Source organism: Dromaius novaehollandiae, chromosome 1 (genome assembly GCF_036370855.1).
Source record: "Dromaius novaehollandiae isolate bDroNov1 chromosome 1, bDroNov1.hap1, whole genome shotgun sequence".
Classification (NCBI taxonomy): domain Eukaryota; kingdom Metazoa; phylum Chordata; class Aves; order Casuariiformes; family Dromaiidae; genus Dromaius; species Dromaius novaehollandiae.
This window is the reverse complement of record NC_088098.1, coordinates 24,303,873-24,321,828: the sequence shown is the minus strand read 5'-3', so window position 1 is coordinate 24,321,828 and position 17,956 is coordinate 24,303,873. Positions and strand designations below refer to the sequence as shown.

General features: G+C 36.4%; 1 protein-coding gene across 3 annotated transcripts in view; it reads left to right on the top strand.

Moving 5' to 3' along the window:
- Positions 1-17,956, top strand: part of CAPZA2 (capping actin protein of muscle Z-line subunit alpha 2) — a 33,387-nt gene that overhangs the window by 11,871 nt on the left and 3,560 nt on the right. For all 3 annotated transcript variants that reach the window (XM_026097350.2, XM_064507375.1, XM_026097349.2), the window contains exons 2-8: positions 3,962-4,025; positions 6,039-6,090; positions 6,780-6,843; positions 7,340-7,546; positions 9,278-9,357; positions 12,729-12,807; positions 16,366-16,437. In XM_026097350.2, coding sequence (XP_025953135.2) covers positions 3,962-4,025; positions 6,039-6,090; positions 6,780-6,843; positions 7,340-7,546; positions 9,278-9,357; positions 12,729-12,807; positions 16,366-16,437 — 618 coding nt within the window. The remainder of the gene's footprint in view (positions 1-3,961; positions 4,026-6,038; positions 6,091-6,779; positions 6,844-7,339; positions 7,547-9,277; positions 9,358-12,728; positions 12,808-16,365; positions 16,438-17,956) is intronic.

Genomic DNA, 17,956 nt, shown 5'->3' with positions numbered 1-17,956 from the left:
ATTTGAATTTAACTTAAGCAAAATTTTTTTTACTTTATAAAATCAAAATGCTTGTAACTGATGTGAAGGGTAGCATTTGGTTTCATTTAAACTGAGGAGGTGAGTCTGACTAGCTCTTACCCACTGATGTCTGACTTGAATTTAAGCATGCAGTGATGACTGCAACAGATCTATATGTGAAAATCGGGTAAAGAGAGTGCCTGCAGTAGTGAATGCTCCCCTTCTGAATGTTTTCAGAAGCCTTTTTCAGAGTAACTTCCTTTCAGCCTGTGCATGATTTGTGCACGTTGATGCTCAAAGTTGTAAGAAGTTGCATAGTTTCATATAAATGTAATAAATTGGGTTTTCAGCATTCAATTAATTAAATATGGTAAAAGTGCAGTTCCATCAATAGGCCTGTGGTAAGAGCTGTTTGCAAGACCTGTTTTTTGTGAACCTTACATCATCAAATGTTCTGTCAATTTCTGGCAAGCAACTACACAGACTTTTAACTCAAAACAGTGGCTGTGAATCTAATTTCAGAAACTATAGTAATAAAACATCTTTAAACTTAAAACACCATCTAAAGTTTATGGGGGGGGGAAGTAGGGTAGTAAGTTCAGAAACTCATGATATTTTCTCAGTCTTGGTGTTTGAGTTGTTTTTGAAAGGAATACTCAGAGGTAACCTACTTTTTTTTTACTGACACTCACCAAGTTTTTGTACTATGTAGAGAACGTGCAGTTCTCTTGAATGAAAAGGTTTTGTCTTTTGGACTTTTAAAGTGCTATCTTGTTTCTCTTTGACTTGTTCGAATCAATTGTTCTAATCAACTTTTAAAAGTCCCACTCAATATATTAAATAACCAGTGTTGGTTTCATTATAATGCACCTGATCAAAGTGCTTTCTTTAAACGTTTTTCAGCAAAAATGACAACTGAGCCGATGGCTTATTGCTGCCAACAGGGGGAGATGTTCAGCTCGTTGAGGCCCATGAAGGCATATGCTTTTATACTTCAGCAGAAGTCTAGTTTTGGAAAACAGAGGAACCTCCTTTAGACCGTTCTTTACACTGTTCATTCTGAGATAGTTCTGCAAAAACTCAGTGGCAATAAAGAAGTCATAAGGGGTTTTCAGTTCACATTTCTTCATTGAGGATCCTGGATTAAATTTTTATGTATGGGCTTCTTGTATGTATGATTTGGGGAAATACGGTTTTTCAGATAATTTGATTTAATTGCTGAAGAAAAATGGGTTAATTTTAAACAGGTTTCACAAAGGCAGGTTAGCAAAATGCAAAAAGCATCTTAGCCAAGTCTTTTAAGTTGTGAATGCGTGTTATTTTACTTGCTTTTGCAAGCATGAATATACTTTACACTTATCTGAGATCTTCATTGAAGATTTATGTGACTGTGCATATCTATCCTTTTAAAATCAGTATCAAAGATGAATTATTCTGAAAAAAATCTTATTGAGGAATTTAATTTACTGGTAAAACATTCATTAAAAGCAGTATTTCAGTCAATCCATCCTGAGGAAACATCTATTGCTATTGAATTCTTCTGAATGGGTATTACTCATACTATAGCTAATCTGAGCAGTAAGAGTGAAAATAGTTCTTAGTGATACCTGAAAAAGAAGAAAATGAGTTTTGCAGCACCAGAACAGTTGAAAATGAAGTATTGTTCAGGTTATAGCACAGGCTTCATATCTCACCTTATAAATCTTAGCAGTTTAAAATACACTGTCATTTAAAGTGCAGTTTGGGTATCCAAATTCTGCTTAATTTCCAAAGGCCTCTACTTAGCTGCTGCCTAGCTCAAAACTGCTAGACCTCTTATTTCAAAACTCAGAATGTGTCTGTAGGTCTCGCTTCTCTGCGCACCGCAAGCTAACCCTGACAAGGCTGGGGTGAGCAGCGTAGTCTGCATTCTGAAGTCCAGTCAGAACCTAGAGACTTTATTCCCTCATCTTAATTTTGAGGATGGACCTGAGCCACTCCAGTGGTCATCTGAAAGCCCTCCTAAGTATCTGCTCATGAGTGTGAAGGCCTGGATTCCAGTCTGAGCCCAGACTCCTTTAGCTGCTATTTGATTAAAATGTCCTGGCAAGAGAGCCTGGAGCCTCGCTCTACCTACATGAGGCTTTTCCTACATGAGTGCCCTAATAGTAGCTTAGCTATGCTTTGCCCTTTGGATTGCTGAACATGGAGCTACTTTCTGTACAGAGTACCCCAGCTTCAGCAGGAGAGGCATGGAGTATGTCCCCACTTGGGAAAAGTGCATAGACTGCTGTTTGGGGTAATTCTCTGGCTAACAGAGATGAGTTTAAATTTCTTTGGATCAAGGAGACAGTCCAGATCATGCCTTCTGTTTATCTGGGCTAGTGCTCCAATAAATTGCCATAAAAAAAGAAGATACTTTTACCTTCTCTGTCTCCATTTTAAGAAAAGAATAAGCCGTGTGGCATTTATCTCTGTATAATGCAATTTTGTGTTTACACGTGAAGAGGAGTTCTGGTTTAGGTCTTTGAGTAGGAGATAAAGTCTGTCTGCAGTCCAAAATGTAGCATTTAATCTAGAAAGAAAGTTAGAACTTGACAGCTCTTCTGTTTCCATTAGGCAGCTCTGAGTGGCCTTATGCTGACTTAGTGAGCAGGAGGCTGCTTGGCTAGTCATCTGGGATTTCACTGAGCTTTGAATTCTGCTAATAGGGCAGCTAAGTGCTCTCTTGAGACAGTCTAAGCTTGAGCCTTCTTTCTTGGAGACAGTTGCCTGAAACTTGGACCTTCCAGTGCATAAATTGAACCTCCCAGCTCTTTATTCTGTGGAAACATAACTGAAGGAGTTAGAAATGTGGTACTACTGGAACTGTATTTCCCTGTATTTGAATAGCTGCATAATATCAAGGATGCTAGAGAGCCTTGAATTTCTCCTCAACTTAGATAACTGTAAAGTGTGAAGACTAGTAAATTCTGTTAGTTTGAGTTAAAGTTAGGAAAACAGTGTCTTTTTTAATACTTAGAGCTCTTATACTGTTAAGAGGAAAAGAAGAATGAATGAAATTAAGTCTGCTGAGTGACATTCCACAAGTAAGGTAATAGTGGAAATGTTTTAGGGCTGCTTTGCATCAAAAAAGTGGCTTTGAGTTCCTTTTGCAGGCATATGTGGCTGTGCAGTGAACCAGTTTGGGGAACTGATCTGATAAGAGAAAAATAACCTTTCTAATTTGGCTCACTGTGCAGCTGTGTAAGTGTTTGTGCAAGCACAAAGAGGGAGAAAGCCAGGGCAGGTGCAGCTACTTTTAATGGCAGTCCTGGCTTATGCTGTGTCATACGTTCATGAAGTTATGGCTGAAGGCAGTTGCTTAAGGACGTGCATTAAACAAATTAACTCTTGGGTTTTCAGACCTTTATCTGCTTATACCATGCTACTAGGAGGCCTTAGTAGATGCTGGTGAAATTACATGCTTTAGTGTCTCCACAAGTATTTTCAGCCTTCTTTAATCTATGGGTTACTGTGCAACTACAGACCTTTTAGAAAGTTTGGAGCCATAGAATGTGTTGTAAAATCCAAGAGAAGCTTTGAAGTTTGGACATTTCTTGGTCATGGTTTTTGGCTCTCTCAGAATCAGTTTGTGGATTCCCAGGCATCCATGGGCTGAAAGTTTAAATATATTGTGAACATGTTATCAGTCCTAATTGTCACATGAATCTTTTTCTCTTTGCCAGTCATACAAAACATAAGAGTGACTCGGTTCCTCTTTCTGCTTCTACCGCATACAATATCCTCTATCTTGTTTGAAAACGTAGAACTTCGTGCTCTGTGTTTCTAAAACAAAATAGTTAAATAATGTGAACAAATACATGAAAAAATAGGATTTGTATGATGCCTTGTCTGGACATTAAAGCTATATAAAGCATGATTGGTTTGAATAGGAATAAATGCAAGTATATACAACTACATAATTATTTTTGTATTTAAGGTGCGTATAGCAGCAAAATTCATAATTCATGCTCCTCCTGGGGAATTCAATGAGGTATTCAACGGTGAGTATCTCTCTGCTCTGTCTATGTGTTTAAGATATATATACCCAAAATTGTGTTGAAAATGTTGCTTTCTTACTTTACTGCATTTCATGTAGCTTATTTTTAGCAATTCATTTGCTTTAAGAACTATGCAATTCTGGTTTTGTAGCTTGGCATAATGATCTTTGCATTTAAATTCCGAGCTGTCTCGTGACTGCAAAAGTGGGAAAATACTGCTTTTCTTAGTAACGTGAGGATGAGCTTTTTTCTGTTTTTAATCGGTCATGAGTTAAGTTATTAGGGTTTTGATTTAGGAGATGCATGTACTTTTTTTTCCAGCCTTTGATAGACAATTATATTTTCCAAGTAAAATTAAATTAACTGAAAATAAATTTTATTTTTTTAAAGGGAATATCATTATAAATATTTTACCTTGGATATACATAGGACTATTGCTTAAAGTGGCAGTGAACATTTTATTTGAATATTAATTCTCTGCAAACATTTTAAGCCTTAGATCCTCATATTCGGGGGAAGATTTTGGCCATACTACATTGTACTAGTGTATAGATAAGTTGTAATGAAACTTGAAATTAACTTCTCTCAGTACTTTTTTCTGAACTTTATTTAAGAGCTTCTTTTTCTGCAAAGTTTGTCATGTTTGTCTTACACCAAGATACATAGGGTAAGAGGGCATATGTTCTGTAGCTCTAGGCTACAAATAGCTCTGGTTCTGCTGATCTCTTGATGAAATAAGCTTACTATATTCATTGTAGCGGGTGGGAGGTGGGAGAGAGCTTGAAAATTTTTAAAAATCTAATATGTTTAGAAGTACTCTGTTCTTCAATTAAACTGTGACCAGCTGATTATTATTTAAGCTTAACTTGTAATGCATTTGTGAAATGAACCATTGGTGAACAGCTCATTAACCCAGCTCTATGAAAGTTAATACAGTTTCTTATAGCAGCACTGTTAAAATTATGTCCTAAAGCTCACTTATACATCAAACAGTAATGGGTTATAGGGCAGGTCGTTGCAGCTAATAAAACATTTGATCATAAAGGTCTGATTGAAACCTACTTGTTGGAGTGTTCTATATATTAAAAGCATTTAATTCGGATTTAAAGCAGTTTCTTTAAAAAAAAGAGAGAGAGAGAGAGAGAACAAGCTTTAAATTTACTCTTTAAATTTGTGAGGTTTTTGAATATAGAAAAACACTTCGAATATATCCCAGATATATTGATACATGTGTTTAACTTCTGTGACTTGGAAATCTTCAGAAGAGCTAAAAATGTCATCGCCAGACTTATCAGTCCTTTAAGTCTGATCTTTGAAAGTTGAGCATTTTAAATTCAGATTTGTAGGTGTATATGCTTTTTTTTTCCTCTCCTGCGGCTTTTATTTCTTACATGTAGTTGTATTAAATTGTAAGGTGGTAGTTATTTACATACTGCCTAGTAAATAAAGTATGTAAATAACAATTTACTGCCTAGTAAATACGAAGTCATTTTGAGGATAGTCTTGACTTTATTTTATGGTTGCACGTTTCTTATTGTGCTCTGACTAGTAAGTGTCATAAGGAAACAAGAACAAAAATAGTAAGATAAGAGAATTAAGTGTAACGCATACTGCAGTGTTAGAATTGTCAAAATACAGAAACCATTACAGTCAATATCAGATACTTTTTGAGTAGTTTACATCTTAAAAGTGATCTTATCTGAATCTTGTGCTCTTTTCATTTAAAACTTCTCTTCAAACTAGTTTGGAATCCTAGAGCTGTCACAAAACCTCTAGGGTTTGGCTTATATCTGCTTACCAGATTGCATTTTAAGGAATCCATTTCTGTACTCTTCTTCTCATTAAGTCATAATTATGAAGTATGACTTATAGTTCATACATAGTACAGGTTTCCTACCTAGTAAACGTGTACCGGTGTGGGCTGGTTGCGGGAGGGGGAAGGTGGTTGGTTGTTAATGTGACTGAATTATTTTTCTGAGCTAACCCTACTTTTATGCTGTAAACACCTCCTTCCAGATGTTCGGTTGCTGCTTAATAATGACAATCTTCTCAGGGAAGGAGCAGCCCAGTAAGTACTCAGTTGCATAAAAGAAAAATGTCTTTCACTGCGACTTTCACTGCCAGGAAGTGATTTGCTTAAAAAGATGTGTGATTGGCAAGTAAAATCCTATTACGTGCATTGTCAGTCTTTTAATCAAGATTACTTCCCCTTTGCCAAGAATTTATAGTAACCTGGTGATTACGGCAACTGTCTTGGAAATGGGAGGCCTGGATTTTGGAAATGTTCTCCGTCTTTTTTGATTTGTTTTTCTGTTTCCTGGAAGATGTTATAGGCCCTGGACATTGGCGTCTATAAAGATGCTGCTTCCATAGACCCTACTTTTTACACCAAAACATTAAGCCTACTGTATTTGGTTTAAAAAAAAAAAAAATCTGTAAGAATGGAGATGTCTGGCTTAGTAAGGTGGATCCCTGTGGAATTCAGATTTTATCTGTTCCTCCACTTTCTGTGGGTTACTGTAAAGCTTCAGTGTCTGTTTATATCAGGTTACTTTTGAACATGAATCTTTGTGTAATGGTTGGAATCGTAATATGAGCACTGAATGAACCAAGGTGGTTCCAAGACTGGGTGGCTTGCTGGATAATGAAACACTGACATTACTTTTTGGCACATCACTGCCAAATAATTTTCACAGCAGTTAAGGAAAAAGATGATGCTTGATGCATGTTTTTTGGTTGTTGTTTTTCCTCTTGTAGTGCATTTGCACAGTACAACCTGGACCAGTTTACTCCAGTAAAAATTGACGGTTACGATGAACAGGTATGAATACAATTAAATACTTGCAATATTCATTAAGTTATTAAAGATATTCTGATACTTGAACATATATCTTGGCAAGAAAATGGGAGGGTACACATCTCCCTGCTAAAGTATAGAGATTATGGCCCTCTAATAGTACCAATTTTGTAAGTTAATCATTTAGAGCAGCTAAGTCGCTTTAAATTTCATTCTACAGTGTTGTCCTGAAATTGGTTGGACCTGATACAGAACTATAGATGCTGTTTACTCTATCTTTAGTCCTGAAAGACATGAATTTATATATAAAAATTTTTTCGCAGAAAGAGGGTAGGATTCAGGATTTTGCCGTGACATGTCAGCCTCCTCCTCCTCTGTTTCTGTGTGCAGACTTTGTTTAAAGTATGAGTCTTTGATTAGTTATGAGTAATTTCAGTCGAACAATACAATTATATTTGGCAGGGTATTTTTTCTTTGTTATTCAATGCGAAGTATTGCTAACTAAAATTTTGTAATACAGGTTTTGATAACAGAACATGGTGATTTGGGAAATGGAAAATTTTTGGATCCCAAGAACAAGATTTCCTTTAAATTTGATCACTTGAGAAAGGAGGCTACTGATCCTAGGCCCCATGAAGTTGAAAATGCCATAGAGTCCTGGAGAAATTCAGTTGAGACAGCAATGAAAGCCTATGTTAAAGAACACTATCCAAATGGTGTCTGCACGGTAAGTACTAAAACATACAACCACTGTATTATTAGCATAGCATAGACTAAAAGAGAAATATATTCCCAAATATGACTCTCCGTAGTATTATCACCCTTTCTTGTGCTTTTCTGTTCTTTCAGGGGAAGTTAAAATTTGCTTTTCAGTGGCTACCAGAACACTTATGTTCTTTCCAAGCATATTGCAAGACTGTAGTATTTTGAAATCTCTGTCTTCTTGTAATAGCAAAGTTACTTAGCTTGTTGATGTAGTTTTAGACTTATTCATCAGATCTGTTCTTAAGAGCAATGCCAGTATTGCTGCTGAGGATATTTTAAATATCATTGGTGAAGACTAGGTTCTTGACCTGAGGAACTTGCCATTTTAAAATCTAATTTGTGTGATCTTAATTTGATTGTCGTGAACACCTACAACTTAATTCCTAGTACCAAGCAGATGAAAATATTACATAATTTCACTTGATTTTACATTCTCCCATGTGGATAAGAGAGGATGTTGCTGTGTCATTGAGTCATAAAATGTAAGCAATTTTGCAACAAGAACTTCCTATGGATGTAGTTTCTACAGATACAAATTTAAAATAGAATTCTAACTTGTACTAAATTGGGAAGATAGTCAGTTTCTGCTCTAAAGAATTAGTCCAGTCAAGAGTTCATACAGGGAAATGAGAGAAAGCTTTAGAAGTTTAGTATTTTAGCTATTGCCAGTAGGTGGTTTCTACAAATTATTATATTTTAGTTCAGTCACGGTAAAGACTTAAACAAAAATTCTTCAATTAAGAGAGGTAAATTTCTTAAAGCATTAAGGCCTTCTGTAGACTACTGAAGATTGATCCCATCAACTCTGGCCCCATGTCTGATTACTTTAGAAATTCTGAAGATACAAATACCTGCCTCAGTTTGCTTTACGGACAAAACTGTCAGTAAAGCAAACTGTTCAATAAATAGGAAATGTAGTAGAGAGAAAAGCGTCTTATTCTTACCACCAAGATTGGTGGGTTCTGATGGCAGCTTAAAATAAAACCTCTGACTATGGACCAAAATAGCACCTCATGTGCTTTTAGGAGCCCTATGACTACTTAAAGTTCAGCAAACCGATCTAGTGATAGCTGTCCTGTTCTTTACATTAACCTGACAGAAAACTAAGCTAGTAAAGAAGTGAATATTTATCTGCTGAGTTAGCAAGCTGAATTGGAGTCCTGTGCAGTCAGATGTGTGCCAGAGCTTCTGTAAAGGAAAACAGGTTGTACATTCAGTTGAGTTCATTTTTAGTATTACTTGGTTTTGGAGGGCAAAGCAGAACAAAGGACCAAAAACACCTTTTTATCATCTTTCCACTAGTCTGTAAAGGTATATATCACCAGTTAGGTGCAGAATAGCTAGTATTTGAAACACATCTGGTAATAGATATTGCATAGCAGTCATTGCTATATACTTAAATTTCCTAGTTGCAGAAAAATGTGAGTTCACAGTACAAAACGAATTCAGATTATTAATATAATTTGACCAAGACTGTGGTGTTTGAGATTTTCAAATCTTAAATTTTTCTGCTTTGTAATGTACACTTTCCAGTTTAATATACTGATTGTTATGTAAGAATCATAGTGGTTAAAAAATTAAATTTTGCTCTTTATTGCATATTGGAACCATAATAGGGCTAGATATCTCTAAGCAGTTTGAACAAGACATACCAAAACTTATACTCTGCTCTCTTTTTTCATTTCTAACTAAGGTATATGGTAAAACAATTGATGGACAGCAGACCATTATTGCATGCATAGAGAGCCATCAGTTCCAAGCAAAAAATTTTTGGTAAGTTGCTATGTTGATGCAAATACAGCAAACTGAGTAACTATACTATTGCCATTACACTCATAATTCTTAGTTCAGAGGAGGAAGTACACATTTTGCATATGACTTTAAATATTTTCCTCCAAAACTATGTAGAGAGCTCTTTCTTTGTAGGAAGTAAAAAAACAGATTACACAAATTCTGTTCTGCAGAACTTAGGGACACTTCCACAAAATTTTCCAACTTTACTTTCCAGTGAATCTTTCTTACAGCTCTTCATTGAATATTGTTCAAGCCAGTCAATATTATTCTTAAAGCTTTATGCTGGTTTTACTATGTACCATGACAAGAAAAAAAAAAGAAGTATATTTTGTAATCTTTAGCTGTACTGTTTTGTGATGCTGTATGTGCAGGTGTCTGTATCTGTGAAATGACTGTGTCTTTGTGGCCAGAGCAGTGAATCAGCACAGATGAGGAGAAATTTGGAGGTGGTTGCCCTGTTTATTTTTCAAGCTGGTTGTGGAAACATTCTCTTGCATAGTTTTGAGAGTACTCTGGATTAATTTGGATAACCAGTGCAGATGTGAAGTCTGCTGCAGAATTTCACCTTGGTATTCTCAATATTCATGGCTTTTTCTAGTTGCCTTTTAATCTCTTTGGCCTTGGCTCTTTTTAGGGTGCAAAAGTGATTTCTTTGCTCACTTCTCTACTGCTATATTTTAAGTCAGTTAAAGTGTTTTCACATAAGTACTTCAATGTGGAAGGAGTGGAAAGGGAAAGTGAGGAACTGGGAAAGAGGAAGGAAAAAGCAGAGTAAACGCATCTTCTAAATGCTTATGAGGAGAGCTCTTGCTAGCTAGTAGCTAGTTTTGTTTCTTCTTCCGCCACTACCTTTTTGTGCGTCTCAACTATTTTCCTGAAATAATTGTATACCGTGAAGTGTCTGAGAGAACAAGTTGCAGGGAATAACTGTTAACTTTCCAATCCTTTTTTCTTGCTGGAAATATAATATCCATAGGAGCTTTCAAAAAGAGAAGATTCATTAGCTTCAACCTAAAGGAAAAGAGTATATCAATCACTTAAGCAAAATGCTGAAGAAAGTGCAAAATGGTCAAATAAAAATCTGTTTCTGTCCAGTAAGAAACAGTTGGAGGGGGAAAAAGAGAAGTGAATAGGTTTTGGGGGGGATTTGTTTGTTTGCTTGTTTGTTTTAATCCTCCTATGAAGCATCTTATAAAGGTGTCCAGTCAGAAGAGAGAAACATCCTAATTATGACTTCCAAAGCGCAATGGCTAGAACTTATATTTCAAAGCTTATATCCAAGTAGGAGCAGGGCCTAAAGTACTTCCAAATAAAATTGCAGGTACTATGAAGTGAATTCCCTATGTGGCTCTTCCAGTTTATCACGCTGGCACTGATACATGGTCCTGTGTTCCCTAATGCAGTGGTTTATGCTTGGCAAAGTTCCACTGTGAATGACAGAGTGAAAACAACTTGTTCTAGTTTGCATGTTTTAGAGAGAAAAAATAGCCTAAAGATTATAATTTATTCAAAGTTCTACAGTAAATTAAAATATTGTGCTAGGTAGAAATAAGCCATCTCTAATGAACTGAAGCTTTACAAACTTGATCTTCTACACTTGTCTGAAAGATGTTCTCCACGATCTGGAGTGAACTTTGGATGGTTCCTTTTGGGAAACTGGCCAGAGTTAAGATGACCCAATTCTAATGCTGTCATATTTAAGGCTGTGTCTCTTGAAGAGAGCTAATACATGAAGTTATCTGAAGAAATATTTTAGATTTTATTTCTGTTTTATTTGCTACGCTGCATCAGCTTGATATTATCTTTAGTGATCCTGTGGGTCACAAATGAAAGTGTAAAACTCTGGTTTCTGATGCAGAAAGTGAATGTTACATATAGATATTTGTTCCAGTATGCATCTGTGTCAGTGAAATGCTTTGCCTGTAAACTATTCCATATACTTTTGATTGAATTTGCACAGTTCACGCAACAAACTTTGATAGATGAAAATCTGAATTTCTTGAGAGCACTCTTTAAAAAAGTTATGGTCAGACATCTATGGGTAAATATTGACCATATTTCTAAAAGTTTTACGAGAAGCTAGTCAGAACTCTAGTTCTCATTCTTAGCAAGATATGCATTAGTAAATGCATATCAGATTTGGGGCTGGGGGAAATGGATTCAAAATTGATGAGGCTCCTTAATGATTCAGTACTGTGCCAGCCCAATTCACAGCCTGTATTCTCAAGGTGTCCTAGCTTTGTAGGCACTTGGAAGGCTGGCAAGCTACCATGAAAGCAAGTTTGTTGGATGATGAAAAAACATTACATGCCCAAGAAAAATTCAGCAGCGGTAAATAAAGCAATTATGTATTCTGTTTAACTTAGAGCATTTCATACAGAAGGATCCTAGTGAACCTGAGCATATATATTTGTGTGTGTGTATATGTATTTATATAAAATGTCAAAGTAGATCCATTAGTATCTGGTAATGTTAAAGTCCTTGTCTCTCATTGTGTTGGTTGCACTTGAATCTACATCTAACATTCTAGTAGAGCTAGACCTTAGAGTATGTCAAAACTTTCCTTCCTTTAAGTGCAAATAAAGAAGAAATTGAGACACAGCCACAGTGTCATCTTAATATAGCTCTAATGTAACCACTTAACCCAGTAATTTAACTAAATCAAAAATGTCTAGTCTGCAAGAAGGAAGTCAGATGAAACTACAGTCCCTCCATACTGTGATACAGATGTTTGAAACTTCCCTTAAGCAATTTGGCAAGAATATTGAATTTGCTTCTGTTGGAAGGAAACAGTTGCCATTCTGAAACATAAACGCCTGAAGAGCTGAAAGCCCTATTAACAGTTCAGTATTGCAGAAAGTCTTGCTATTTTAATGCTTTTTTCATAAAACTTTTGCAGCCTGATGTTTTTTATTTAAGTGTGATTTTTTGACTGACTCAGCAAGACATCCAGGCCCTAGAAACAAAATATTGAATATATATGCCTAATTAAAGAAGAAAAAAAACATTGGAGTCCTTGGATATTTTTAGAAGCTAGGTCCTACTGTTAAAAGGTCTTTACTTAGAAATTTCCTTGGTCCTCATCCAAAAGGAAGGATAAATATTCCACAAAACTGTTCTCTTCTCAACTGGCTATGGGGCTGAATGTTTATTACAGTTTGAAAGATTCTGTGTACGTGTGGCTGTATTGGGTATTTCATTCTCTGTTTTCCTTTGTCTATTTCAGTTGTGTGTGTGTGGGGGGGGGTTGGGGTTCTGAAACCATAGTGTGAAAACAAGTCCTTAAAGTTCAACACTTTATACAAAATGGTTTTCTTTGCCTTATTTGCATCTGATTTTCTCTTTTAAAGGAATGGCCGCTGGAGGTCAGAATGGAAGTTTACAGTCACCCCTTCAACCACTCAAGTGGCTGGCATCTTGAAAATTCAGGTATACTTATTCCAAATTTTATCCTGATCAGTAAGGTCTCCAGTTATTATCAAGGGTGTCTCAGGCCAATGTGTTAAATATTTTAAGAGAATTTGGGGTCCCAAAAAAAGCAAAGTGGAGATGCCCATTCAGTGTGTTTAGCCACTTAATTGTGTGTGGACCTAATCCTTTTAAAATAAGTGTTTAACATAATGATTCTGAAGACCTTGGCTAGGCCCTCTAAGTTTCCTGTACAGGGAGCCAATAAGAAATGGGATTCCCAGTTGCACAAACTTCTCTTGAGGATAGGTGTTTTCTGAGGTAGGGCTATTGCTTTTTTCTTTTTAAGTGATACTGACAGTCTTTGGCATGCTGTCCATCCTACTGTTTAGAAAGGTGGGAACCTTTGGTTTCAGTTATTCCATTGTCTGAAATGTTTGAACCCAAATCTCCTTCATTCAGAACTTGCCCTGGCTATCCGTTTTGGGGCATTCAGAAAGGAGATACTGTCCAAGCAGGAATGCAAAAATCTTGAGACCAAAGAAAGCCTGACTGTCATGTGGGAGGCAGCAGGACTAGACTTCCTGGATCAGTTCCCTGGAATGTGTACACGTTTTGCATGAGTTTATTAAAACAGTCTTGGGATCAGTCTGGCTTTCAGCATTGTATTCTTTCAGAAGTGTGTGTTACCTACCAGGCACAGAGTCAAGTCATTTTACCTGCTCTTTTTGTGGCCTCATGGGTTTTACTTCCTGCTCAGTGACTCAATTTCAAAAGGAAGATATCGTGGACTGTTCTTTAAGCCATAGCCTGAGACTTAGGATGTTCTTCTGGGATGTGGTAACAGTGTTCAGATCAACATAAGCTGGGGGCCTGAGTCTGGTTTCCCATTGTGGGGCAAATTTGTAGCCACTGGAATGATATTCAAAATATGAACAGTCCCTATTATGTTGTCAGATCGAGGTGGTCTTAGCAGCATACTGAGCAATTTTCAGGCTTCTTGAAAGATTTTCAGAGAGTCTAAGTAAACTGTCATCTAAATCCAGCTTGCAATGATGCAGGCACTTTCTCTGCAGCATGCGCTTTTGATCAAATGTCTAGGAAATTTTCAGAACAAGAAGGCAGATGTCTACCTCATTCTGGGAAACCTTAGCCCAGTAGCCTAGAAAGTAGGCTGAGTAGGGGATTTGGTCAAATTTTAATCTGCATCTCAGTTTGGGCACTACCTGATTTTTGTCCCTTATGACTATCTCACAGAGTTAAGCAGGATGTCATTTATGTTCATTAAAAAGTCTGTGTTTTGGGCAGTGATGAAAAGTTTGATTTTGGTTTTATCTGGTATCTGAAGTCCTTGTGTGGCCAAGAAATACTGAACTCAGCTTGATAGTTTTAGAAATTGTGTGCCGCTTCTGCAATGTATATAGAAATGTTTCTCTCTTCTCCTCCCTCTCCCCCCCCCCCCCCCAAAATAAAAAGATATGGTTTAATTATTTTTAAAGAGCAAAATCATCTGGAAAATGAACTCACTACTGTGTTAGTGAAATTTCAGAGTAGTTTGATATCATTAACTTGCCTTCCCCATAGTTCCAACAAAAGGCAGAATCAACTTTTCCCAAAACAATGCTTTTTAAGGGCTGCTGCATGGAGAATCTTTTTGGTAACAGTAAAGCCATTGCCCTGTTTCTAATAAGACCTTTTCTGAATATTTTATTGAGGAAAATTCCAGTATCACCTGCTGTCCTCAGTCCTCTTGAGGACATTTGCACAATCTCTTCCATTTTTCCTAATCTGTTCATAAACTGTAATATAGGAGATTCTCAACTGTCTTCATCTCTCCCAGTGTTTAATTTGCCTTGCAAAATATTGCCTTGCATTATATATAGGGAAAAACTGTGCAACAGCAGAGTCTTCTGCTAAAAGTTAGGTCCCTGTGATGCTTGACATGCTCAAACCGTGCATGGAAAACAACTGATAGGTGTACCAGCTAGAAATTTTATCTGTTGGATAATTTTATTGTCATCCCTCCTTAGTTAGCCTTTCCCAAGAGGTTCACAGCCATCATTCTTCTTGTAGTCTTCTGAACCCAGACCTAGCATTACAGAAGAACATCAGTGTGAGCAACAATGTACAGAACAGTTACTTGTCACATTTTCTTATAAGGAACAGCACATCTCAGAACTAGATTTGACTTTTCATCCCTGTTAAACTTTTAGGCCTGAGAATGTTCACTAAGAATGTGACTCAGTGAGACAGATGAGATATTTGTGCTGGTGTTGGCTTTAGAGCCCAAAGCAGGCTTGGGCTCTCTACAGTGGATTCTGATGGAGTTGGAGGGGGATTATACTTCACTGAGTCCTACTGTTTCCTTGGGAGGTCTCAAAATTTTGTACGAAGTAAGCCATTCTTACCTCAGAACTGGTTTGAAAAGGGCAGGAGTTTTACCCAGTAATGTCTGATGACTTAAAAAGAAGCCAGTTTTATGGTTAGAATGATGCCATTTGAAAAATAAGTATTTGGCAATAGCAAAACTATGAAGCCGGGTGTAGGAAGTCTTTCTGTTAGCTACAGCTGTCTTATTCAGTGTGCCATGTTTCTTTATTGTGTTGTGCATAAAATTGAGGGTTTCTTGCACTTTTCCTAATAACAATGTGTATGAAATGATAGTATTGCATACTATTGACCAAATTAAAGTGTTGTTTTACTCAGTAGAGTAAGACATGTAGACTGGTGTGTTGACTTTGTCAAAAGTGTAAAACATTCTTTTATCTTGAACGTGTTAAAGACATCAATTTAAATTAAATTTCCTCATTTAAAGACATCCATTTAAATGTCAATAAGTTGTGTAACTCTTCTGTATCAGTTATTGTGAATGATTATATATAAACTCTTGTATATGCTTGATGGGGGGGGAGTTGTCTTTCCAGTACTTAGATTGACAAATATCAATGTTTTCAAATCATTCACTCCTTCCCAACTGACTTTAAAAGTACTAAAACTAGCTTGGGTGGAATTTTACCAGTCTTCTCCTCCTGCAAAATGAGTAAGGAAGCTGTGCAGTTTGCATAACATTTCAAGAGTTTCTGAATTTTGTTCTGCTTTTATATCCAACGTTGGCAAATTTTATCTAGGCAAAGGAGCTCTTCTGCACAAATACTGGCTTTTGATGTGTGCCATATCTAATAGAAGGAAATATGAAAACAGGCAGATCCAGAAATGGAAGCCTAATGCTGCACTGTCCCTAGCAAACAGTTTGGGTGAGGCAGAAAACAGAATTTCACAGCATTCTGAGGCCTTTCCAGAGCTATTCTCTTGTTAAAAATTATTGAGACAGTAAAGATAAATTTAGTTATGCCACATAAGTAGCACATCTGCTACTATATGGTAATCACAAACTGAACTTCCTTGAGATACTACTTAAAGCACATCAATATGGAAATGTAACCGCAGTAGCGTCTTCACTATATCCCCCTTCAAAAATATTTAAATATTACATTTATATTTAAATATTATTTTTCATTTTCCTATATGTTGTTATTTTGTAAAACTTAACATGTTTTTTGTTTGTCCAATTTTGTATAGGTTCACTATTATGAAGATGGTAATGTTCAGCTAGTGAGCCATAAAGACATACAGGATTCTCTAACAGTGTCTGTAAGTGAACTTTAGAGACCTTACTGTATATGTTGAAATTACTTTTTAATTTTGAAAGAGCAAGGCTTAAAAAAAACTTAGGAATTTTGGGGCAAGTTTGCTCTTCATGGATGGAAATGAATGTTTTAATTTATGTATAATATTATATTTTATATATATATTATTTTATATATAGTATTTACTACTTTTACCCAGCATGTAGTTAGTGAAGGGAAAAGATGTCTAAAGCACTTGAAAATTAATTTAATGTAGGCTTGCATGTGGCTCGTATAAGCTAAATTAACTTTGATTGTAAAGTTTTAGTTAGCTTGCTTTCTGCACTTCTGTTGTATTTATACTTCAGTCTGCAAAGTGACCTATAGAATTAAATTTTGAATATGAAGATAGTTTGAGTTATAACTACCCATTTAAGTAGTACAGTTTCTAGGAGATGGCCTTTAGCACCCCTCTGGGAGAAGGTCAGTGCGCTAAAAATAGTAAACAAATGCTGCCAGTTGAGAAGCAATAGTGAGTATTCTCCCTTCCTTTCCTCTCTATCTGTAGCTGGTGCTGTCAGCCTCTTGCCTTCATCAATACAAAGAGCCCTTTCAGAGATGCTTCAGCTTGAGAAGCATAACACACTTTGGATTTAAGGCTTTCTTTTTCCCCCCCCAGTTTCTTTCCAAAAGGGATATTACAGTTATGAGGAGTAGATAGTAGAAATAAAATTTGTTTGGAAATAGTAACAGATGCATCCTTAAAGATTATCTAATATTGCAACATCAACAGCTAATTATTCCTTTTTAAGTAATACTCCTTTTGCTTACTGGAGATCGTATTTATACACAATATTTCCAATAGGAAATATTACTGTAATAAAACTTAAGCCAGTGAGGTTAAACTGGCAAAAGGAAATTTAAAAAGCGAATTATAAAAGTATTTTCATGATCATGACTAGTAATGACCAATTTTGCTCAAAAGCCCAGTTCCTCAATAAAGAACATTGTTCATTAATATAAAGCAAGGCTTGTTGGCTTTTCAGTTGCAGTAGCAGCATAAGGAATGGGGGGAATGTGGTGCCGAGTAATAACGCTTCTGGAGCTGTAGGCATAAAATTGCTTCGGACCCCTAAGCAGAGGGATCTGTTTAGTCTTTCATTCAACTAACAGTTGCTTCAGGGAAAATTATGTGAGAAGTTCTCCTTTCGGTAGCTTTTGCTTCATTTTGTTTTAGAAGTAACTTAGTCCTGTTCTGCAATTTAGTCAAGTGGCAGAAGAACGATGAGTAGGAAAACATCTTTTACTTAAGTTTGTACCTATCTCGTGATGGAACAAAAGCAAGTATGTTACTGGTTACCAATTTTTAGCCTTGGACTTAAGCTTCTTAGAAGGCAAAGGCAGTACAGGCTCTTATATCACACAAAGGAATGGTAGATTAAAAGGAGCCCCCAAAACTCGTCTTTTTTTGTGTGGCAGTTTTCTGTCAGCAGTGGGCACATAACTGACAAAAACAACTGAAGAGTTCTCTTGTTGATACAGCT